Source organism: Vulpes vulpes, chromosome 12 (genome assembly GCF_048418805.1).
Source record: "Vulpes vulpes isolate BD-2025 chromosome 12, VulVul3, whole genome shotgun sequence".
NCBI classification, from domain to species: domain Eukaryota; kingdom Metazoa; phylum Chordata; class Mammalia; order Carnivora; family Canidae; genus Vulpes; species Vulpes vulpes.
The window spans coordinates 38,487,790-38,513,537 of NC_132791.1; the positions used below are offsets into that span (position 1 = coordinate 38,487,790).

At 35.3% G+C, this 25,748-nt stretch overlaps 1 protein-coding gene across 15 annotated transcripts in view; it reads right to left on the reverse strand.

The window, feature by feature from the left end:
* CCDC171 (coiled-coil domain containing 171) overlaps window positions 1-25,748 on the reverse strand; it is a 397,884-nt gene that overhangs the window by 129,585 nt on the left and 242,551 nt on the right. For 14 of the 15 annotated variants that reach the window (XR_011995545.1, XR_011995544.1, XR_011995546.1 and 11 more), the window contains one exon: window positions 9,649-9,801. Coding sequence is in view for 12 of the 15 variants with exons in the window: in XM_072728228.1 (XP_072584329.1) it covers window positions 9,649-9,801 (153 nt within the window). In the remaining 3 variants the exon portion in view is untranslated. Of the gene's footprint in view, window positions 1-8,182; window positions 8,294-9,648; window positions 9,802-25,748 lie in introns of those variants that run through there. The other variant, XM_072728231.1, reaches the window with a different exon arrangement.

Consider the following 25,748-nt stretch of genomic DNA (forward strand, 5'->3'; position numbering starts at 1 on the left):
AGAAATGTACAATTTATATTATTTGAAGTATCTACTTAAAATTTTATCATAGATATAATAATTGTAAATTATTCTATTCATTCTCAATTAAGTGTTTGCTACAGAAGCATATAAAACATAGTTTGATGAGAATTAATTTCAGAAAATTTTGTGTGGGAAAAATGAGGGGGGTAGGAATTATGGTTTGTGCAAAGTATATAAGTTCCATAACAAATATGTATTGAATAAACATTACTGAAGGAATATTCTTCCAATTATTTAAATTCAAATCAACCAGCACTTACTAAAGTCAGATCATTATAATGAATTTTAATAAATAAGTAAGACATGACCTCACAGACACACAATATAGTAATACATACACAACTAATTGATTACATAAGCCAGAGTACTATATAGTGCTCAGACAGATAAATACAGTGATAAATGAGCATAACAAAGGGAACTCTTACTTCTGCCAACTGGGAGATGAACTGAAAGCCAGATGGAGTCAGCATTTACCTGAATGTCAATGATAAAGAATTTTTACTTTATCATGAAGAAAGTTTAGAGCCAAAATGTTGTGAGTCAAGCTATGGCCTGACCATATCTGTGTGTATAAAGATAACCTCTGGCACTAATGTGGCAGACAAGATGGAAGAGGAAAACCACATGTGGGGAAATCATTGGAAGACCATTCCAATAACCCAAGGATAAGTTACTGTGATCACAATGGTAGAAAGGTGAGGATGGATCTAGGAGATTTGTGGTGGTAGAAAGAGTGAGATGTAGCACGTGCTTAAATATTGGTGGTGGATAGAAGTGGGACAAATGTTAAGGCTTCTGCTTTGGGCTGCAAGGCAGATAGTTAGGTCAGAGATAAGGAAAATGGGGAATGGAGAATTTGGGAGGATGGGGAGTGGCAGAGTTGAAGAGCATGTTCAGTTTGGGACCTCCACGAGTCTGAGCTGTTTGCAGAAAACTGAAGTGGAGATTTCTGAAAATCTAAACAGGCAGTAAAGCCCTCAAAGAACACAATTTAAAAAGAAAGATGAAAGTGTAAGAGAGAGAAAACCTTAAGCATATTTACTTGCTGCTACTCTTTGAACAACCGCTATAAATAGAGTATTAGACTGTCGAACTACCATCTGTATTTTCTACAGCCTAATCACTGATTAAAGACAATGGTCTGAGTCTGAAACTTTCATTCCTGCTGCTCTGTGCTCCACTCTCACAGTATTTCATCACTGAGGAATAGAACTATATAAAATATGTTATATTTATTATAGAGAAATGTGTTTTTATATCTATACTCACATATAAAATCTAATAAATCTAACAAAAATGTCTACATATTATTACAGACATATAAGTTATATATTCATATAATTAAGTATATTTATATATGAATACACATCTAAAATTTAGGATATCATGCCCTTATAGTCACTATCCAGACATCAGTAGTCATGAAAGTAGCTCCTTTAAAACTGCATCATACAAAAAAAAACTAAAAGACTAGAAACAGGTATATGGCCAGTGGAATATGTATTATTACCTTCAGTTCCCTATTTACTACACCAACCAAAGCTTGAGTTTCTAGAATATGAGAAACATTTAAAAGTTTGGAAATGTATGTCAAGAATCAAAGGAAAATGTCTGCATGTTGATAGGGCTATCTCATCTTTTGATATTGTCTGTTTCCCTTACTTAGCTCTGTTAGTATCCAGAGGCCAGAGCTGAAGCTTGGATAAAAATATGGGAAGATTTAATGAGTATCTAAGTAAGCAGTATTTAGCAAAAGGGTTAAAATGAGTGTTGTTATGGCATCAAATGTCAGTGACTTCTGAGAATAACTAGAAAAATGAAATTTGGAGTTGGGAAAAGTAATTACATAAAGCAAAGGCAGTAGATGTTTGCAATGTAGTTGTGGCATACATCCCAGTCAGCGAGCCCAGCCAGCTGAGAATCACACTCATGGCCACACGGATCTGGCTCCTCCTCCATCTCCTCTCTCCCAATTCTCCATTTCATTGGCTCTGCTCCAGTCACACAGACAGCCTTCCATTTCTTAGCATCCCCTGCTTTCTCCTGTCAACTCCTAACTTTTTAATTAAGTTTTTAATTTAAATTCCAGTGTAGTTAACAGAGTGTTATATTAGTTTCAGGTGTACAACAGAGTGATTCAACAGTTCTATACATCATTCAGTGCTCATTATAAGTTCATTCTTAAACCCACCGCCCCACCTATTTCGCCCATCCCCTCCACCTACCTACCTCTGGTAACCATCAGTTTGTCCTCTATAGTTAAGAGTCTGGTTTGGTTTGTCTTTTTGTCTTTGTTTTGCTTCTTAAATTTCACATAAATTATATGATATTCATCTTTTTCTGACTTACCTAGTTTAGCATTATATTCTCTCTAAGTCTATCTATGTTGTCACAAATGAAAAGATTTCATTCTTTTTATGGCTGAGTAATATTCCATCATATATACATACTGCATCTTCTTTATCCATTCATTTATCATTGGAAAAAATGGGCTACTTCCATAGTTTGGCTATAGTAAATAATGCTGCAATAAACATAGGGGTATGCTGCATATACCCTTCTAAATTAGTGTTTTCATATTCTTTGGGTGAATGCCCACTAGTGCAAATACTGGATCCTAGGGTGATTCTATTTTTTAGAACCTTTTAAGGAAGCTCCAGAGTGGAGCTTGTTGGTTTTTTTTTTTCAGAGTAGCTGCACCAGGTTGCATTCCCACCAAGAGTGCATGAGGGTTCCTTTTCCCCTACATCCCCTTACCAACACTTGTTGTTTCTTGTATTTTTTATTTTAGCCATTCTGTGGTGTCCTACTACCTAGTCTTCATGTTATATATTTATTTATTTATTTATTAAGATTTTATTTATTTATTCATGAAAGACACACAGAAATAGAGAGAGGCAGAGACACAGGCAGAGGGAGAAGCAGGCTTCATGCCAGGAGCCCGATGTGGGACTCAATCCCAGGACTCCAGGATCACGCCCTGAGCTGAAGGCAGGTGCTAAACTGCTGAGCCACCCAGGGATCCCCTAGTCTTCATGTTTTTAACTAAAATTTCTATTCCTCAGGTAGGTTCTGTGCACTCATAGCCCTCTGCAATTCGACTTCAACATCATTCTAATTATTTGTAACACAGTATATTTTCCATTGCATTTAAAGTGCCATGATGGTAGAGATTTGTCTTAATCCACCCTTCATTCTTGTAAGAAAACACTGGACAAGAAGTTGAAGCCTTGGATTCTAATCTGTTGGATTCTGACTAAAAATCTGGCAGCAAGACTCCAGAATCTATACTTCACTGTACAGTCTCTTTCATATTAAGTCATGGCTTATAGCTCAATTAAAAATCTTTTTCTTAAATAGTTAAAAATCTCAATAATAAACATCTTGAATCATCTGTGATAAAGTGAAAGTTTACAAAAGCAACTTAACTACAGTAAGTTACTTAAATTGTCAGTTTCTTGATCCACACAACACTAATACTGACAAATAATCCTTTCTCTCTCAAGAAAATGTAATGAAAACAAATGTGACAACATATTACATGAAAACATAAGAGACGGGGGATTCTTATTTTTTATTTTTATCTTAACTGAACCAAAATATCTAAATCTTGGGCTTTTATTAACAATATAATAGCATTTGACAACTGTCAAATCTGACATAATCTGAACAATATACAAAGATATCTTCCCTGCAAAGATATTAAGTGGAATGTTCCCCTGATTTGGAATTTATTTTCTCATAAAGAAAATACTATAGGGGTGGCTGGGTGGTGCAGTTGGTTAAGTGGTCAACTCTTGGTTTCAGCTAGGGTTGTGATCTCAGGGTCATGGGGTCAAGCCCTATGTCAGGCTCGGCACAGAGTCTGCTTAGGGGTCCCTCTCCCTCTTCCCCTCCCCCCTCCCACATACTCTATTTTTTCTTTCTCTCTCAAATAAATAAATAAATATTTTTAAAAAGTGCTGCAGAATTAAAAACGTACTGCTTAAACACAGTGGAAATGAGGCAAATCAATACTGTAGCTTGCAGCATCATAACTCACAGCAAAGTATTTGGGTTTGGCATTTTACGTTTCACAGATTGAAATATGCGTTTCTCCCCAGCTGTGGGTGTGCCTGTCTCCAAATACCCACAAGTAATTGGTTCTGACTGCTGCCCTGTTCTCTACTGGGCTGTCTGTGACTCAAAAGCTCTTTACTCGAAGCCCTTTCTGGTTACTATTACTCAAGATAAAAGCTCTAGAGCAGCCTAAGTTAAGAGGTCAAAGACCAACATACTGAAAATGTTAAAATACTGGCAAGTATACAATTGATGAGAACTCATCACATTAAGTCACATTAATGCTGGAGATGCACTCCAGCATTATTATTATTTGTTGCTGAACAAAAAATGAAAATATAACCTTAAGAAGGATAAAGTTTTTAAAGATGACTATGCATGTCTACAATATGATCAATCTCTTTCTATGCATTATAACCCCATGATATATTAAGTTTTTTATTAATAATGAATATTTATTTTTCATTCTTATATAGTGAAATGGCTGGAAAAGATGGTTAATGAACATATACTGACTGCCTTCCATTCACTAAATAAGTGATAACAGCAACTATCATTAATAACTATGCTTAATGTACACTAAAAGCACTGATTTAAAGGTTGTTTTAGTTCTTTTGCCTATTCATCAAAAGATTTTCTCATGGTTACATATATTTTTTTAAAGCTATATGTATAAGCTTAGCTGTGAGAAACATACATAACTATCAGAAAATGTTTTTTATTTGATTTATTAAATAAAACTTATTGCAAAATTTATTGAGCTTCTACTAGTAAGCCAGACAAATATTTAATCCTTAAACCCAATCTTACAATGCAGGTACTAGTCTCTACACATTACAAATACAGAAACTGATGCTTAGAGTACTATATGGATTAAAAAAAAAAAAAAAACTGCCACAATGCACATTCAGGCCTGCTTGACTGTAAAATCTTAGATGAGGTCCCGTGAGGAGGAGGTGATGTCAAGTTGGGTGGGTATCAGAAGAGACAGCTAGGTCATCTGGGGGCCCAGAAATAGAGTTTTGAGAATGGCCTAAATAGCAAATACTAGAGGGACCAAACAAGAACATCTATAGCAAAAGGGCCAAAGGTAGAATCAAATCAGATGATAGAGTAAAAGGCAAGGATTGGATGGTGCAAAAATAGATTGGGAACACATGAAGATGGGGTTTGGAGTGATTACTGCAAGCAATCTTGGGCTTCAGTGGATACAGGTTGATTGGGTGGGTTGGCTGTCTTTAATTGAGAGAGGGCTAGGAGCTAAAGCAACAATATATTTTCTATTATACAAAAAAAAAAATACCTCTTACATCATTTAATTCATTAAACACATGTATTATCCATAAGGTCTATTCCTCAAATCAAAAGAAAATAATTTTTATTGGTCTTCCCCCTTAACATGGTGTCAAATTGCTACACATTCTTCAAAGGCTCCTACAAACATCTCATCTTTTACTGACGTTAGGCAGAATGAATGCCTCCTTCATGCCTCCTTCGTCTCTGCTCCCCAGACTTTACACATGCCAATTTTTGTGATTTGCTTATGTGTTTGTTTCCCTTGTTGGAAGAGGAGTTTTGCATGTCTGAGCAAGTCTCCTCTTCTTTAAAGTTTTCCAATGCCTTTCCCCTTGCTCTTAAAATAAGGATGACAAACTCAATGACCCTGAAAAGTCTTTGCTGATACCTTAGTCTAGAGTAAGCTTGTTTAAAAACTCATATATGCTTCAATTCTTTTCTTTCAAAGCACTTAACCTGGTTAGTAATTACACATTACTGTGATTATATGAAAATAATTTCTTACTATTAGATTGTAAGCTCACAAGAGCAAGGATTGTCTGTTTTGGTTCACACAATATCCCTCAGACTAGAATCGTGCCTGCTCTAGAGTAGATGCCAAATAAATATTGAACTAATGGATAAAGAAAGAATTGAGAAGTAATAATACAAAGAAAGCAGAGCTCAAGTAAGTAGAGGCCAAAGAAGCCAAAGAAGGAAAAGTCATTAACAAGTGAAACAAAGGAGGTTAGCATTTAAAGAAGAAAGTAGTTAAAAGCCTCAAACGTTGCAGAAAGATTAAAAGCCATGAGAAAGAATTAATGGATGAGGAGCAAGCAGAAAATTATTTGTGACCTTTGAGAAAATAGTTTCAGTGGAATGATACTCAGGAGCCAGATAGCAGCAAAGCTAAGGACTAAGAGGAAACTGAGCATACAGAATAAGCAAGTAGACAACTTTTCAAGAATGTGTCAATGAAAGAAGGGGAAACAGGCTGCAGAAAGTGCAGAGAGCTCAGTCACTGGAATATATACTGACGGCGATATACAAGCTCAAGGCTACAGTAGGAGGCAGGACAAAATGACAGTGTTTGCAGCTGAAGATGGTAGGTTAGTAAATAATATTTTCCTGTGGTGCAATGCAATTACTTTCTATCAAGATGATGGTGATAAATATAATAGCTAACTTTTTGTTGTTGTGGTACTGACTACTCACTAGGTGCAAAGCAAAGTCCAAAGTGCTTTAACACTTCTCCTAGAGCTCCCAGCATCTCTGTTAGGGTAATAGGATCATTACCCCATTTTATAGATGAAAACCCTACTTAAGCATACAATTAGTGATTGATAAAACTGGAATTAAATCCAGATTTATTGTCTTGTATGGAACACACTACTGATTCCTAACTCCCTTGCCTCATGACTCATTATAGCTAAGAGTGGCCATATGACCCACTCCAGCCAACGAGATATAAGTGGAAATATGTTTGAAGCTTCCTTGGAAGGCTTTTCCTTTTTTAAATATATAAATACTTAAATATATTTATATATATTTAATATCTATTACCTATTAAATTTATATTAAAATTTATAAATATTTAAATAAATCTATATGAAATACATTTAAATTGTTTTTAAAGGAAAAGCCTTCCACGGCTTTATTATATACATAAAACAGATATTGCTGGGCCATCCCATTCTTGTGACTTAAATGTGATTATAAATCCTAGAGCTGGCTACTCTCTTATGATAATGAGGGAGTAGCAGAGAAATCACAGAGAAATTGAACCAATAGCCACAGGACAACAGCCACCTACACTTAGACTAGTTGCTATATGAGGGAAAAAAAACAAAAACAAAAACAAAGAACTTGGATTTTTTTAAGTCACATTAGTCAGTTTTTTTGTTATTTACACTTACTATATTCCTAATGGATATAATTCCAAAGCTCATACTCCTATCCACCAAACTATATCACCTCACATCTATGAAACACAAAGACTGAGATTCTCCTACCCCCCTCAGAAAGTTCTTAAGGAGTTCAAGTTTGAAAATGCATACACAAATGTCTTGAAAAATAAAATTACTATACCAATTTATTACCTTTACAAAAATAGTAATTCTCAATTAAGGAAAGAGACCAGAGAGTAAACATTCTGGAGACACATGGAATTGGGCAGTGTTCTCCTAGAAGGACACATCATAACCTCCTGGGAGGTTTTTCACATTACACGCACCCCTTTTGAGAATCACTGCCAGAGTGAACCACCTTTTACAAATAAGGTGGTGAGCATATCCTTAACAGATGTGTTCAGGAGGGGGAAAGCTCAAGGAGTAGAGTTTTATGATGACAGACAGTGAAGCATACTTTCATTAAGACATCAACAGCACAATAATTGATAAAAAAAATTTTTTTTGAACTCAGGAGGAAAGAATCCCACCTTATCAAATGTGGACTTTCTTAAAATACAAGTAATTACTTTTATATGAATAACAGTAACAAAAAATAAATAATAGTATAACACAATCTAAACAATATAATGAAATACTAGCCAACGGGACCAGAGAGTTCACAAGAAGAAACATGAGTATGTTTCAGAGAAAGGCTAGAATAAATTCAAAATATTTGATTTTTTAAAATAAGTTTCCTCTCAAAAAAAAAAAAAAACAAGTTTCCTCTCATTTTAATTAATCTTGGTGGAGATCAAATTTATTACTCTCATTAAGAAATTACCAAAGTCATTTTTTAAAAAATTGAACTCAACATTTCAGGTCCCAAATAATTGGTTTGGTCATTTTTTGGATGATGTGCTAGTATTTTCACTTTCAAAACATTAGTTAAACACCTACCCTGGGCAAGACTGTTCTTGCCTCTAGAGCACATTCACAGCAGAGAAGAAATACCCCAAATTGCTTGTCTCTATGGAACTTATAGTCTGTGAGAGTAGGGAACAAACAATAAGCAAATAAATAAAATGCAATTTAAAAAAAAATAAAAAATAAAAATATAAAATAAAATGCAATTTATGTCAGTCAAGAATAAGCGCTATGGTGAAATAAAGCAAAGAAGGTGTAAGATAGAAGGCAGTATGGGGTGAGAATGAGAGAGTTTGGGGATGGGGGATAGTTGGTAGCTGCAATTTTATTTTATTTTTTAAAAATATTTTTAAAGATTTTTTTTAAATTTATTTATTCATAGAGACACACAGAGAGACAGAGAGAGAGAGAGAGAGAGAGAGAGGAGAGGGGTGCAGAGACACAGGCAGAGGGAGAACCAGGCTCCATACAGGGAGCCCAATGCAGGACTTGATCCCAGGTCTCCAGGATCACACCCCAGGCTGCAGGCAGCGCTAAACCGCTGCACCACCGGGGCTGCCCCGTAGCTGCAATTTTAAACACTACGGTCATGAAGGTTTCACTGCGATGCAGACACTTGGCCTAAGATTTGACAGAGCTGAAGAACTAACCCATAGCCATGCAGCTATTTGTTTTAATGCTAACTCTTTTTCTGTTGAATACATCATTGGAAAAGGGTTAATAGCCAAATGGCAAAACAATACTGTTTTTCTTTACAAGTCACCCTGAGCCATTCTAATCAAACCAAAAAAGGAAAAAAGGCATTCTAGTGACTGGTAACCTTCTGAATCTCACTATTGATATATTTGCCTTTGGAGGAAAAAGTTTTAAATGTTTATTTTATTCCTTTATTCATTTTCTGATACTCCCCAAACACATTATTTCAAATGTAGGAAATTTTGTTTAGTCTTAAATGAGCCCAAATTCCATCACGGGCTAAAATTTTAAGACATAAAATGACTGCTGAAACTGAATTTTAATCATATAGATGAATCACAACATGCATCTTTAGCTAGGCATGTATTATGGATAAGTCTAGTTTTCTACAGAGAATAATCACATGTTCTAATTACCATTTTGGTTATACGCATAATTAATAATATTCTGTCTTAATGGGACACACTGAATCTTCAGACAGTTGCAAGCTCTAACTATGCATACTGCCAAATCCAACTGTCAGCTGCACTGCCAAACACAAAGGAATCTTGATGTAGTGTTTTAGCATTGGTAACAGTATGCATATCTTTATACATTATACAATGGAAAAATTAATTGCCTTTCTCTCCTCAAAATTTTCTCCACATTAACAATTTTACATTGCTTGATTGATCATTTACACTAAATTATATATATTGGTGGGTGATCTTATGCACAATAAAACCATGAATGTAACTCTGACCTAAGACACAAAGAAAAACAATGTTGAAAGACTTACTGATTGCAAACTTTCATTTTCACGTAAACAAGCAGTGTGAAGTTCTGATTTCAACGTTGCAATGTGACTTCGATGAGATGTCATTTCCTTTTCTAATGTAGCAATTCTAGCACTTGCAAGCTGGTAGACATCCATGAAACTTTTAATCATAGCCTTAAGAAATAAACAGAATGTCACATACAATTCAAATAAAGATGTCCCCAAAGAAGAATTTCCATAATTTGAAAGCAAAATCATTAAAATTTTAAAATAAACAACTTTTCATCTTTTTTTTAAGATAATAAAGCTAAACCTCATGTTTTATATTGAGAACAGTGACTATTTTAAGAAAGTTTGGGAGAAAATAATTGAGACTTCTTTTCCAGAGTATATATTTAAATAAGATGTACTTTGATCTATTGTGTTTAAAATTTAGAATGCAATTTTTAAAGATGGCACACTTATTTTCTTTGTGAAGTTAAACTCAAGTTGTAATTTGACCTAAATTTCAATCTTAAGACACACAACAGATGGATATATAAGCAAGATATTTCAAAATGAGCTGAGTTAGTAACATTTTCAATCCACCTAAAAAAAACCAAATGGTTTGAAACAAAATGAGCTGAAATAATGTAATTAAAGAGTAAATAATGTGATGATTCTTATATTGTAGAAAAAAGCGTAATTATATTCATTCTGTTTCTATAACAGAGGAATGTATTATACTATGTATAATAAAATAAATAACACAAGGAAGTGTGTGTAAGTTTTTTCCTCCCTTAATAAATTATATTTGGGCAATTGTTAGACCTCTGTATTACAATTTAATCATACTTTATAGACTTTTTCTTCTAAAGCAATTAGTAGTGAATTTTAAGTCCAAGAACACTATCACACCTTTTTTAAAAAGCCTTTCAAAATACTTCCAATATAGTAAAAATCAAGTATCTCAAAGACATATTCAAATATGTTATATTATTTACAAGAAAAAAAGTTCTAATCACAGCAACAAATTAGTAAAATGGTAGACAGTCTGAGAATTTCCAAATTATACTCAAGCAGAAGGGTCTGATTTGGAAAAGCTTTAAGAAACTACATATTTGAGCAATTCTGAAAGCTCATGAAATAATGTGGTGATATACGCAACTAATAAATTATTGAACACTACATCTGAGACTAATGATATATTGTATGCTGGCTAATTGAATTTAAATTTAAAAAATAATGTAGTGAGCAAAAAGTAAGAAACAATGTACACAATGTCTGAGAAACAGTAGATTATTTGTAGGTAAAAGTAAGAAAATTTGCACCTTTTCACCTAATAAATTCCTATTTGCCCTAAATAAAATATTAAGCTCAGACACCATTTCTTTCAAGAGACCTCTTTTGAACCCAAAGGCACTGTTAACTTTTCTGCTAGCTCTTAATGCTTGCTTCTACTATAATGTGTATTGCTTTAGCAGAAATGTATTAGTTTACATGTTTATCTTTACTAGACTGAGATGCTCCTTAGGTCAGACACTATGCCCAATCATCTCTGTAGCATCAGTGGCCCACAGTGAATGCTTGTTTGTATGAATGAATGAATGAATGAATGAATGAATGAATAAAAAACTGGAAAAGATTTAAAAAAACCCCACAAGTTGAAGCCATATGTTGGCATAAAATACCTTATAGGAAAGGATGAAGATATTTAGTGAAATATAATCTTAACCCTCTAATGTATAAATTATTAACTATACTTTGTTCAAATCAAAAAAAGAAGTAAAAGCATAGCTATAGGCACAAAAGAATGGAACACACAAAAGAGAATTCTATTACCCAACACTAAATGAGCATGGTACGACTTCGTATTTGGGAACATCTCTACCTTACTTTGAGTCATTTCAAGGTGAGTTTATAGCTAATATTAACACAAAACATTTCCCTGGGTTCCAAAAGTATGTAAAAATCAGGAACTCTAAAATCATATCTGCTTCTTCTATGCCAACTCTCTCTCTACTCTTATAAATTCATTTATCTTCACCATTGAGGTAGTGGACCAAGAATCATAAGTCTTATTTTTGTCCAGTCCTCACTCTGCCACTTACTTAGCTTTAGGCTATTGGGTAATGCCATGTCATCTCTCTGAGCTTCCATTCTCTCCCTTGATGAAATGGGAACAAGGGTCATTTTCTTGCCTACCTTCAAAACTGTTGTTAAGGCTCAGGTAATTAAAAATCTAAGACAAAGCCATTCTCTTAATCCTTCAACTCCATTCCATCTATATAAGAAAGCCCTCCAAAGGTGGGCACTTGACGGGATGAGCACTGGGTGTTATTCTATATGTTGGCAAATTGAACACCAATAAAAAATAAATTTATATAAAAAACAGAAAGCCCTCCAAAAATGGTAAACTGAATTTCATTATAGTACTACTTTAGTTCTATTTTTTAAAAGATTTTACTTATTTATTCATGAGAGACAGAGAAAGAGAGAGAGAGAGAGGCAGAGATACAGACAGAGGGAGAAGCAGGCTCCATTGCAGGGAGCCCAATGCGGGACTCGATCCCAGGTCTCCAGGATCAGGCCCTGGCTGAAGGTGGCGCTAAACCGCTGAGCCACCTGCGCTGCCCACTTTAGTTCTATTTTTAAATTCTCCACTAAGATCTTAATGAAACAATCTATGATAGGTGGTTTATATACATATGTTCTTGTTGTAGAAGGACCTAAAATGTGTAAAAGGTACAAAAACACACGAGTCCTTATTGAATAAAAAAAGGAAGTACTCTTCTATCAGCAATAGGCTCCTAGATTATGATTTCACTGTAAGCCACAATAAAATTGGCCTCTAATATTTAAAAATAAAAAGCTCAACATTTATAAAGTTCCTAAATTTAGAAAAATATATTTCATGAATTCTCATGTACGTACTTTTTTTTTCTTTTTTTTTAAGATGTATTTATTTGACAGAGAGAGAGAGAGAGAACCAGCAGGGGGAGCAGCAGTGGGAGAGGGCGAAGCCGACTTCCCACTGAGCAGAGAGCCCAAAAGAGGGCTTGATCCCAGGACCCTGAGATCATAACCTGAGCTGAAGGCAGATGCTTAACTGAGTGAGCCACCCAGGTAACCATTTTCATGGTATTCTTAAAGGAATAAATAATATAAACTATATTCCTTCAAACCTCCTTAAAAAAATATTTTGAGAAGTTACATCTAAATTTTTATATGGTGGATGGAACAAGAGTCATGATTACTTTGGCTCCTTCCTTGATCTACTTTTAATAACTAAATCCTAATATCCAGTGCAGTATTAAGAGAAACTACATATTATGTCTTTAACACTAAAAACAGTATAATAACAATCTATTTTTTGCGTGGGATTTAGAATTAAATTTAAATTTAGCATTTAAAATCTTTTAAAGCAGTATTTCATTTGAGAGACGAAAGCAGATTTTTACAATGCTTATATATCTTTTCAGAGCAACAAGGAATAGTGGTAAATACAGCAAGAATGTCTCATGGTATAAATACTATACCATTGTATGGCGGGGGTGGGGGTTGTCAGTGAAATCGCAGTTATTCAAAGAAGTACCAGACCTTTTGAGGAATAAAAAATGTTAATTTCCAATATTAAAAAGTGATTCAAACTATGTAACAAAGGATTCCAGTGAAAATCCAACTCTTTAATATAAAAAAAAAGGTGTCAAGTTGGTAGAAGAGGAAATGATAGTCTGAATCAACTGAGAAGGGGTGGGGGAGAAGGGAGGGCACATCTAATGACTTTTGTATCAATCTCTCAAGTCTAACCCTTCACAACATACTTCTCTCTCCTATTAAAACATAACATCTTTAAAAAAAAAATCACATCTTTTTATATTAGCAAACAACTACAGAACAGCATAATATTGTGTACGGCACACTCAGCATTGGAGAATTTATCCCATGTCATCTTTGGCCATAGGGATTTTGACTGTACCATGCAGTGAGATATGTATCTCTGTGGGGTTTATCTGGTTACATGAGAAACAGAACAAAAGACAGTTTCTGGACAAGAATAGCCTTTTGTTTCAGAGATAATCTATAGTGTTTATAATCAACATAACAAGATGAGAGAATCCAAACAAAATTCCACATCCTATTCATTTTAAGGAGAAGTGTAAGTGTTTCACAATTCAAAAAATTCTGAGATATAAGGAGGTGACTGTCACTTCGGCATCAGAATATAACTTGTTAGGTACATATTATTATGTAATTTAGACTGACTTCGAAACCAGATTTCAGGAGAAATGAGATCCTTGGGAACCTGATGTCAGCAGGGGAAATTAGTGGAAAATGTTGTAAGGCCCAGATGACAAAAGAGTAGATCTTTTACTTACATTTTTGGGTAAGTAATTCAGAAGCAAAAACCTCAGATATTTCACTTTAAATATACTATAAATATACTTCATGTCTATCGACTACATATCAACTAAAATATACCATCAGGGCAGCCCCGGTGGCTCAGCGGTTTAGCGCTGCCTTCAGCCCAGGTGGGGTCCTGGAGACCTGGGATCGAGTCCCATGTCGGGCTCCCTGCATGGAGCCTGCTTCTCCCTCTGCCTGTGTCTCTACCTCACTCTCTCTCTCTCTCTCTCTGTGTGTCTCTCATGAATAAATAAATAAAATCTTTAAAAATAAAAATATACCATGCAATATGGATATACCAAATATGTGAAATATAATAAATCCCCACAAAATGGAGATAATAATTCCTATCTTTACAAAGATTTGCGAGGATTAGATGAGTATTAAAACCTGAAAAGACCTTACCTATCTGAAACATAGTAAACTCTCAAGTAAATGTTGGCTCTAGTAATGATCATGGGATCAAATTAGGAAAATTATTAACTCATAAAACAAAGATTCAATATTTTTTTTTAAGATTTATTCATTTATTTTTAGGTGGTAGGGGGAGAGGGAGAGAGACAGAGCAGACCCCCCCCCAAAACCCACACACACACACACACTGAGTACAGAGCCCAACTTGGAGATTTGGACTCAGGGCTCGATCCCATGACCCTGAGATTATGACCTGAGCCACAACCAAATGTCAGACACATACCTACTGTTCCACCCAGATGTCCCAAAGGTTCAATATTTCTGAGGAGGATTATTACACATAATGTAAATGCTTTAAATATTTGATATTCTATACATGTTGAAATATTAAAGCTCTTTCAAACATAAATAATTTTAGAGGCCAATGAATATTTACTTCCTAGCAACTTTCTAGAACCTTCCATTGAAAATAAAATAGTTCCTATTTATGATGTCCCTTTTTCAAAAGTTTTTATTTAAATTCCAGTTAGTTAACACCATGTCATACTAGTTTCTGGTGTACAATATAGAGATTCAGCACTTCCATACATCACAAGTGTACTCCTCAATCCTCATCATGGATTTTACTCATTGCCCCACCCATGTCCCCTCTGGTAACCATTAATTTGTTTTCTAGAGTTAAGAGTCTCTTTCTTGGTTTGCCTCCCTCTCTCTTTTTGGTTTCCTCTGCTTGTTTGTGATATTTCTTAAATTCCATATATGAGTGATATATGATGTCATTCTTAAGGAAGAAAATCTCACAGTAATAACATGCTCATAGTTTTTAGTATCAAATTTTATGAGTACCTGGAATTAAAGGAAAATTATTTTCTTAATTATCAAGAAGCAACTCTTGGTAAGGTTGTTCATTTCTTTACTTTTAATATTTTAGAAATGTTGGGGCACACAGAAAATGAGAGCTGAAGGGCTGTCATTAGCAGTCTACAAATAGTAACTATGTTCCAGGCAAGATCCAGCCTAAGATCTGGATTGGGCCCAGTAGTTTGGATGTCTGGTTTCTGGTCCTGTCAACTATTAATTGTTTCACCTTGACATTTAGCAGAAAGTTGTGGAGGAAAGACTGTATCAAGATGGCCGACTGCCACACACCTCCTTGCTTTGCAAACTGAATATGCATCTGTGTGTTTCCATGCATAAAAGCTGCTTAGAACACCACCAGCTGACAAAAATTTTGAGGAATTGATAAGGAATAGAAAGCAGAAGGGACCAGAAACAAAATTTTACAGAAATCCTGTCCAAATCACAAGCAAAAGAACACTTCCACAAAGGAGAGACCAGGTACAGGAGGGCTTGAGGCAAAGGATAATCAGTCATGAGAAGTGGGCTTAACCTTGTGTTATTATCTCTGAGACTTTTTATTCTCAATAAGTTATTATTAATGATTTTCAGTGAAAGAAATATGCTTTGTAATTTTAAAAATCTTGTGTAACTTTCTGTGATAGTTGCAGCCTGGAAGTCTAATTCTGGGTCCCCACCCACACCACTCCCACATCTTTAACATGGTTAAAAGATGAGATGCATGAGGTGCCTGAGTAGCTCAGTCAGTTAAGCATCAGCCTTCAGCTAGGTCATGATCCTGGGGTCCTGGGATTGAGCCCCACACTGGGGCTCAGCAAGAAGTCTGCTTCTCCCTCTCCCTTTGCCCCTCTTGCCCTCTTGTGTATGTGTGTGTGTTTGCGCGTGCACACACACACCCTTGCGCTTTCTCTAATAACTAAATAAAATTTTTAAAAAAAAGATAAGATGCAGATGGTGGAAGGGCACAATTGACTGTGTCTAGTGAATCATGACACTCGTGTTTCAATCCTTCAATTAAGCAAAAGTTTTAACTGAAATTTTGGCTAAAAAATGCCCAACTTCCCTAAATTAATTAATCGATCTTTAATATATGTATGCCATGTTTTTGTATTTTAAAAAATACATTTTATATTAAATATATCTTATGTTTCTAACAAAGGTTCAAAACACATACTTTGGTTAGGAAACTATATCTCAGAACATTTTATATGCACCTATATGAATTTTTATAAATTTAGATTTTTTCTAAAAATAAATAAAAATAAAATTTTTATAACAATTCATGAATTTAGATTATTTTTAGAAAGAGAGTTGAGAATTCTAGAGATATTTTCAAACACATTTTCAAAATGCTTTCTCAATAAAACTGTTCCAATAAAGCAGTTTTGTAGGGATTTTTTTTTTTTTTTTACATACGTCACTACACCTTAATGTAAAAGAAATTATTTTGTTGGGGAGGATTTTTAAATAATTTTTTAATTTGACAGCCACTTGACATCAAAGAGAGGATCTATAGATGTGAAATCTTCTCTTTTTGTTAAAGAAAATTGAGTAATTTATACTAAGTTCAAGAGTACTTTGAAGCACTTTGTCACAAGAAAGCAGCAACCTGAAAAGATTTTAAAGCCTGGTTTTTAAAAATACATAAATAAATAAATATAAATAAATAAATAATAAACAAACAAATAAATAAAAAATACATAAAGCCTAATTTTTATCTCACTATAAACTATTGTAATGATTACACTATGTAAAATAATTTAATCCATAAATTCCCTTAACCAAACAGGGCACATAACAGTTCATGTTGAAAAGCAAAAGAAGACGGACACCATGAGTGACGACCCTAGATCCAGAAAGGCAGGGTAGAGCCTCAGGAGCCTTCACATGAAGAGACCAACCCAGCAGCCCACAGTGCCTGGCAGCATGTCCATCCTGCTTCTTTCCTTAACGTCCAGATGTAGCACCAATAATCAGAAACCTCATCTACATAAGCACAGGAGCAACAGCAGCCCACTCTAGGAGATCAAACCTGTACTGCTACAGCAAATTACCGGAAACTAACTGTGTAAGCAATATAATTTTAGTGTCTCAGTCTATCGAGCATGGGTTAGTGGGGTGCTCTGTTCAGGGTCTCAGCAGACTGAAATTAAGGGGTTGAATGTAGTTGCAGTCTCATCTGAGACTCAGGGTCCTCTTCCAAGCTCATTCAAGTTAGTGGTAGAATTCATTTCCTGAAGGTTGGAGAATAGAGGTCTTCATTTTCTTGCTGGCTGTGAACCAGCATTACTCTCCCATCCTTAAGACTGCCCTCATGTTGTTGCTGGATTTACTCCTTCTTTCTCAATATAGCTGTTTGGTTTCTTCTAGGCCAGCAACAGAGCACCTTCCTCACTTCACTGTCTTTTAAAAGGCTGATAAGGTCAGGCCCATCCAGGACGATCCCATGTTGACTGGTCTTATCCACCCTCAAAAGGAGGTGATTAATTACGTGGTGCGTATACACCAGGTGGCAGGATCTTGCGGGCCATTTTGGAATTCTGATGATCATAACCCAACCACACCTTACACAAAAATTAACTCAAAATTGACCACAGACTTAAATGTAAAACACAAAACTATAAAACTTCTAGAAGAAAAATAGGAGAAAATCTTCGGCATCTTAGGACTTGGTGAAGTGTTCTTAGACATGATAAAGCATAATCCATAAAAGAAAAAATCAATAAACTGAATTTCACCAGAATTAAAAACTTTTGCTTTGCAAAATATCCTGTTACTATAATTAAAAGACAGCTACAATAGGGGAAAATATTTGCAAACCACATCTCTAATAAAGAATTAGTTTATAGAATATATTTTTTATTTTTTTTCCTTTTTTTAAAGATTTTATTTATTTATTCATGAGCGACACACACAGAAAGAGAGAGAGAGAGAGAGAGGCAGAGACATAGGCAGAGGGAGAAGCAGGCTCCATGCAGGGAGCCTGATGTGGAACTCAATCCCTGGACTCCAGGATCATGCCCTGGGCCAAAGGCAGATGCTTAACCGCTGAGCCGCCCAGGTGTCCTGAGAATATATTTTTTAAAAACTCTCAAAACTCAGTAGGAGAAGACAAACAGGAACTGGTAAGAATGAAAAATGGTACAACCCCTTTGAAAACTAAAAACAGTTTGGCAATTTCTTTAAAAATTAAGCATATACTTATATTTAGACCAGAAATCACAGTCCAGGGCTTTTTCTCTAGAGAAATTTTGTAAAAATTGTTTATACAAAAATCTGTAGATAAATGTTCATAACAGCTTTATATGTTACTGCCCAAAATTGGAAACAACCAAACTGTTCTTCAGTGAACAAATGGCTAAACAAATTGTGGAACATCTACACCATGACTACTAGTATAACAATATAAAGGAAGTATTGATAGCAACTTGGATGGATCTCAAGGGCATTATGCTGGATGGAGGGGGGTAGGCTGTCAATCTCAAAAGATCATATTCTGCAAGATTTCATTTATTAATATTGACAGAATTATAGAGACAAAAAGCACTTAATGGCTACCAGGGTTTAGGGATGATGGAGGGGGAGTGCTGAAATGTCTATAAAATGGTTAGCTGATGGGAGATCTTTGTGGCGATGCAACAGTTCTGTATCTTGAGTGTGGTGGTGGCCCATTCCTGGACAGCCCACTTTTAATCTGAGTTGTCCTAAAGGGTTTTGTGCATGTACTAGAATTACTATGTTGCCTTTAGAGACTGGTCTGGGCCCCTGCTATCCACTTAAGATTAGGTACTCTTATTTATTTAGTAAAGGGCTTGCTTAAAAATACTTTTAACTAAATATTTAATGTAATGCACATACAGACACTAAAATGCTTTATAGTAATGATGGTGACAATGATAAGAGTAAATGTGTCAGGTTATTAGAAGAAAAAAATTTGTCATGAATATACAACCTCCTTAGTTGAGCACAACTAAAGGCAAAATAGCATGAATTGACTTGATGCAATATTGTACATAGTTCAGGTATACTTTTGTTGGTGTCGTTTTTATAAAGGAAAAAGAGAATATCAAAGTTCATTTTCCCCTTTTTGCCATTTGAAATGGCCCTGGACCTGACTTATGCCATCAGTCAAAATTTTTACTGGTACTGCTTTGAAGGATGTAAATATAGTAGCTTTTCAGGTATGAGAAGGAGTCTCATGGGAAACCATATTCAGCAGAGTTGCAGAATACTTCTGCAGCAGATTTTTTTTTAAATGATGTTTTCTTTATATCATGTTTAGACTCTAAACTTTTTTCTGGCCTCCACTCAACCATGGCATATACAACTTAAATGTGCCAAAAACAAGACCAATTCTCTTTCATTTTTTTTTTCCAATTCTCTTTCAAATATGTTATTTCCAACCAGAACTGGATCAAAGCCAATCCTGAGGCTAAATGCGGCTTCCAGGCGGATGGTGATTACTGCTTTTATTATGCTAAAAGGTTATGGTAAAGGAAGACCAAAGGGATAAGTAGTGACATTGGTTTCCTATAAGAATATGGAAAAGAGATCACCTAAATAATCAGAGACTGAGAAAAGTTTCTCCTGGAAACTTTTTCATGTGGACATGAGGTCATAAAAAAGAACAGTGATTTGAAAAATTCTAAAATAAATAAGTTTCTCAGAAGGTAACTGCTAAATTAGTAATAATAATAATAATTACCTTGCTTTAGGACTTAAAATTTTAAGCAACATACCATATGTTCATCATATGGTATATTATACAATTGGCACTGGGTTTATTAATTAACAAAGATTGATAAAATTAGAGTAGTTTAGTTAGTGGCTAACATAGAATTAACTGTGGGTCATAGGAAACCACGAAGAAACTCAACCTCATTATTTTAGCTCTCCTTCAGGAAAAAAATAAATTATTATAGTTTCCACTCTTGAGCATCTACTATGTCTTGACATCATGGTAGTTTAATAATGGGGATTATTAGGCTGCTTTGGATGCTATTGAGAGAGATAGACTCAGTGTGGCATGAGTGTACAGATAAATTTTTGGATTCAATTGTGAATGGTGTGAGCTGGTATTCAGGCAGTCTAGCTTTGTCCAAATGTCAAAACCATAGCATCTGGCACTGACATGCAGAAATGTTTATATGCACTTTTGATACCTAACAGTACAGTCCTTGGAGATCAGAGTTACTTGACTACCATTCCCTCCTTATTTTAAGTAATAGATACACCTGTGCAGCATGATGTAGACTCAACCAAAAGAAGGACATTTTCTAGCTCTCTAAATAACATACATACAAATCTGAACACGGTCTGCTTTCCATGGCATAATGCATAATCTCTTTTAGCCTGTACTTGCAAAACAGGAAGTATTTAGCACCATTTACCTATAAAGCTATTGAGGCTCAGAATCCATAACTAATTTTCTTAAGAGCACATTGCTGGGATCCCTGGGTAGTGCAGCGGCTTAGCGACTGCCTTTGGCCTGGGGCGCGATCCTGGAGACCCGGGATCGAATCCCACGCCGGGCTCCTGGTGCATGGAGCCTGCTTCTCCCTCTGCCTATGTCTCTGCCTCTCTCTCTGTGTGTGTGACTATCATAAATAAATAAAAATTTAAAAAAAAAGAGCACATTGCTAATAAGTGGCACAACTGGAAATCAGAGATCCATCTAATTCCAAACTCCTTGCTCTTTTCCCTAAAATGCACACAGTTCTGCCTCTTACAGAGGCCACTACAGAGAAAAATCTGTTTATTCATTAATGTATTCAAAAATATTTCTTAGCACTTATTATGTTCTAAGTGCTGAGGATACAACAGTGAAGACCAAACCCTGTGCTCATGGGTCTTACATTCTAGTGAAGGACAAGTAATAGACAAATATATTTGGTCCTGTTCATTAAACAGGGTCAAGGTCAAGGCTATGAAGTATGAAGGGAGAAGGCTGGCTACTTTAGTTAGCGATGAGAGAAGGCTTCCATTGCATGACATTTAAGTGAGGCCATGAACGAATGAAGGAGCAAGCCTCATGAAGATTTGGCATAAGGCCTGCCAAGTAAAGGGACCAGCAAGCTCAAAGCCTCAGACATGGGACTATGTTCTGGGTGTTCAAGTTACAGCAAAAAGGTAAGTACTGCTACATACTCAGTGAATGAAAGGCAGAATGTTAACAGAGGCAAGGACCAGATCATGAAGAGTCCAAAGGCAAAATGAGAAGTTTGAATTTTAAGGGTGATGGGCGACCATCTAGGTTTTTTTTTTCTCTAGTTATATATTAAGAAAGGAATGGCACATTCTGATTCACATGTTTCTAAAGTGGGAGAATAATACATGTTTAAATTTCATATTGAAACTGAGTAAATAAAACACTAAAAGAGCAGATTATTTCCCCCCAAAAAAGCCAAATGGCTCTTATTTTTAAAAAAAATTGTTTTAGAAGATTATAAAACCAGGTTAGTGATACATTGAGGCTCTCCCCACCCTTCCACTTTCCAAAGACTACTGGCATGCGTGTGCACATTTCATGGTTCCCATATAAGTGCCTGTTTTGTTCCTCTTATGTTAGGAATGGTAACATCTGAGGTTCCTTTTTCTAACTCCTCTTCCCTGACTGCACATCCATCCTCTATCACCCCACCGTCTGTCAAGCGCAGGGCTGGACACTGGGCAGGAGTTCCATACATACTCTTTCACCTTGATTCAATTAACAACGTATTATGGGCATGGTTCTTCATTTTAGAGTTAGTGAGACTTTCAATTTCAGTAATAATGTGGACTGTACTGAGAGTGCCTATTTATCTTCTTCAAAAGATATTTGGGACTTAACAAAGGGCACTTTATATTCCAATAATCTCTGATGTACACTTTTGGGAGACGGAACAAAGTGATAACCAGCACTTCCCATTTGTCTGTTTCATAATCAACCTACAAAGATACAGCTGCTTTAATCAAATATGGTAGTGTAGCAAAGACACAGCCTCATTTTAATCTTCTGGGGATTCAGTATGCAAATTTCCTTAAAGGAGTAGTGTTAATACAAAGAGAAAAGTTACAGAAATAAGTGATTTACAGGACTGGGAGCTAGTTGTTCACTACCTAAAGACTGTTGCTCAGTCCATTATTTCAAAACAAACAAGTTTTAGAGAGTGCAATTGATCTCAGCTACACTTACACATACAGAGAAAATGCATACACATATACATACAACACTGAATGCTTCATCTTTCCTCTTTTCACATAAAACTGTCAGCTTTACTTATGAATCTTAGCAAAAGACATCTATAATTGGTATCTTTACATTAATTTGGACAGATGTGCTAAAAGAAGCCATTTAGCTGGAATTATTATTAATAATACTGTTACTATATTGAAATTTTTTCATATTCGATTTAACTAAATCACAAACAAGTGTATCAAATTCTTATCAGAGTATCAGATTGGAGTTGTGGACCTGAATGATGAGAAACAACTCTCATGTTATAAAAAAATTATATCACTTGAGATTGTTACTATATATGCTTATATTTATAGGGTCATGATTTCATTGGAGTACATACACCTAACAAGCAAAAGGATTCTAATGAATTATTAATGATTTATTGTGTAAAATTCTGATACAATAGTCTGCTAGTTTCAGTGGAGCTAGAAATCAACACACACATAGTTTCTAGCTAGCCTGCTAATTATTACAACCAAACAAAAATTAAGGAAGGATGTCAAAATCAAATCAATTTTTTTTTTTTAGAGAGAGAGAGCAGGGAAGGGGGTATGGTCTCTCTCTCTCTCTAAAATAAATAAATCTTTAAAAAATAAAAAAATTTAAAAATTAAAAAAAATAAGTCTTTAAAAAATACAATATACTATATGTTGATTAATTGAATTTAAATAATTTTTTAAATATTTTATTTATTTATTCATGAGAGACACACACAGAGAGGCATAGGGAGAAGCAGGCTCCATGCAGGGAGCCCAATGTGGGACTTGATCCCAGATCCTGGGATCACGCCCTGGGCCAAAGGCAGACACTCAACCACTGAGCCACCCAGGCATCCTGAATTTAAATAATTTTTTTTTAATTTAAATAAGGAAATTTTGGTGTGTTCAATATAATGAAATACTTAAAATGAGTATTCTTGTATGTACTATGTTTTTGATAAGAAAAGTGATATATATATACAACATACGTTTAAGATTTGATGTGTCAATGATTTTTCAGAAGTTTTCTAGCTTGTGTTGTTAGTTTTACATGTAAATTTCTTCTTAAACTCTCATTTGGCAAGTCTGAAGATTTAAGGTAATTATTCAGATTGGTATAAATCTATAATCAGAGAACTCTGATGGACATGACTATTTTGTACAGCAAGTGTTTTACATGCAATCTAAGTGGACATTCATGCTAGCATTAGTAAACTGGTAACTTCTGTATTAATAAATTCTTTCACGAACGTCTTACCTGTGATCATTTGTTTCTTAGTCATGGATTTTAACACCCAGAATCCACTGCCCATGGTATACTACCATAAAGACATAATAAGAAAAATACCTGTAATAGTCCCTGATTTACTCTTTATCAGTCATGGTTGTATCTATTGCTCAATGCTAACAAGAAATCATCTAACTTCTTAATTTGCAGTAATTATAAACTTGGTAATAACCCAAAACTTTCAAAGAATTCCCTTTCACTTCATGAAGAATATAACATTCCTCAACTCACGATAATAAAAATCATGACTCGGGCACCTGGGTAGCTCAGTCAGTTAAGTGTCTGACTCTTGATTTTAGCTCAGGTTGTGATCTCAGAATCGTGAGATTGAGCCTCATGCTGGGTGTCATGCTTTTTTTTTTTTAATTTTTTAAAAAGATTGTATTTATTTATTTATTTATTCATGAGAGACACGGAGAGGGAGAGAGGCAAAGACACAGGCAGAGGGAGAAGCAGGCTCCATGAAGGGAGCCTGACGTGGGATTCAATCCTGGGTCTCCAGGATCATGCCCTGGGCTGAAGGCAGCGCTAAACCGCTGAGCCACCTGGGCTGCTGGGAGCCATGCTTAAGATTCTCTCCCTTTCTCCCTCTCTGCTGCACCCCCACCCTGCACTACCTCTTTCTCTCTAAAAATTAACAACAACAATAATAAAAACGACTGCTATCTTTTGGTGGCTTTGCAAAAGACGCTGCACTAAACGTCTCACAAACATTATATTTTCCTCTTTTGTCTTATGACATAATACATGTGCAAGTTTAAACTGCATGTTTTAGTTTTATCATTTCCTTCTCAATTTTAGGAAGGTTAAAAACATGGAGTTTCTTCCTTTAGCCTTCAAATTTTCTGGGTAAATCATTCCACAAGATAACATTCAACCAAAGATCTAAGGCTTGAGGACCATTTTAATCCTTATTAGCAAATATAGAACATGTGCCTTGTTTAAATATATCACATATACCACTTAGGCTTCAATGTTGGTTTGTGAAGCCCCCACCACATGAATAGAACCTACTTCAAGGATTTGTTTTCAATATGCTTTTTTTTTAAAGTAAGTTCCATGCCCAGCATGAAGCCTAATGTGGGATATGAACTCACAACCCTGAGATCAAGACCTGAGCTGAGATCAAGAGTCAGATGTTCAACTGATGGGGCCACTCTGGTTCTCCTATGTCCTCCTTTCAATTCTCATGAAGTTACACCAAGTCAGGTTCATGTTAGTTAATATGTACTATAAAATATACTCTAAACAAAATACTGCCCTGCAACACCTGAAGTAGGATCAGATATCCCCCAGACAAAAGGGGCAAGTGTGAGTTAAGTAGCCCTCACTCAGAAAAGGGGTGAAAATGTTTAGCATTTCATGTTTTCCTCACTGAGTTACTTCTGAAGTTAGTCTGCCTCCCAAAAGTAATGCCTCTTTTTAGTACACATGATGAGACTTGTGGCCTTTAGGGAGCGGTGAGGGGGGAGGCAGTACTACTACTGTTACTAGAAGGTTCTGAAACTGAACAAAAAGCATTTAAAGCTCCAAAATTACTCACCCTACATTTCATTGGTTACTTAAATTACAGCATTTATGCAACATCAAATAAAACATTTCTTAACACTGTGATTCTGATAACTCCAAGTTTAACTTAGTGCGGAGACAAAGATTACCATAATTTGAAAAGATTTAGGATCACTTTCAGTTCTTTTTCAATTCAACTCGCACCCCCTCTCTTCACACACACACACACACACACACACACACACACACACATACTTCAAAGTAATAACAGTCTGTTTAATAAAACTTAAGGCATCTGTGGAATTATTACCAGAAATTACTTTTGTACCTAGTTTTAGACTGAATGATTCACTGCATTTCCCTTAATCCTTAAGTTGCATATTCATTGCTGTATTTTCCTCTAAGTGCCGTCACTTAAATTGTCATGTAAAATAGGGCAAATCAGGGTCAGTTTATATAAGCGGCATCA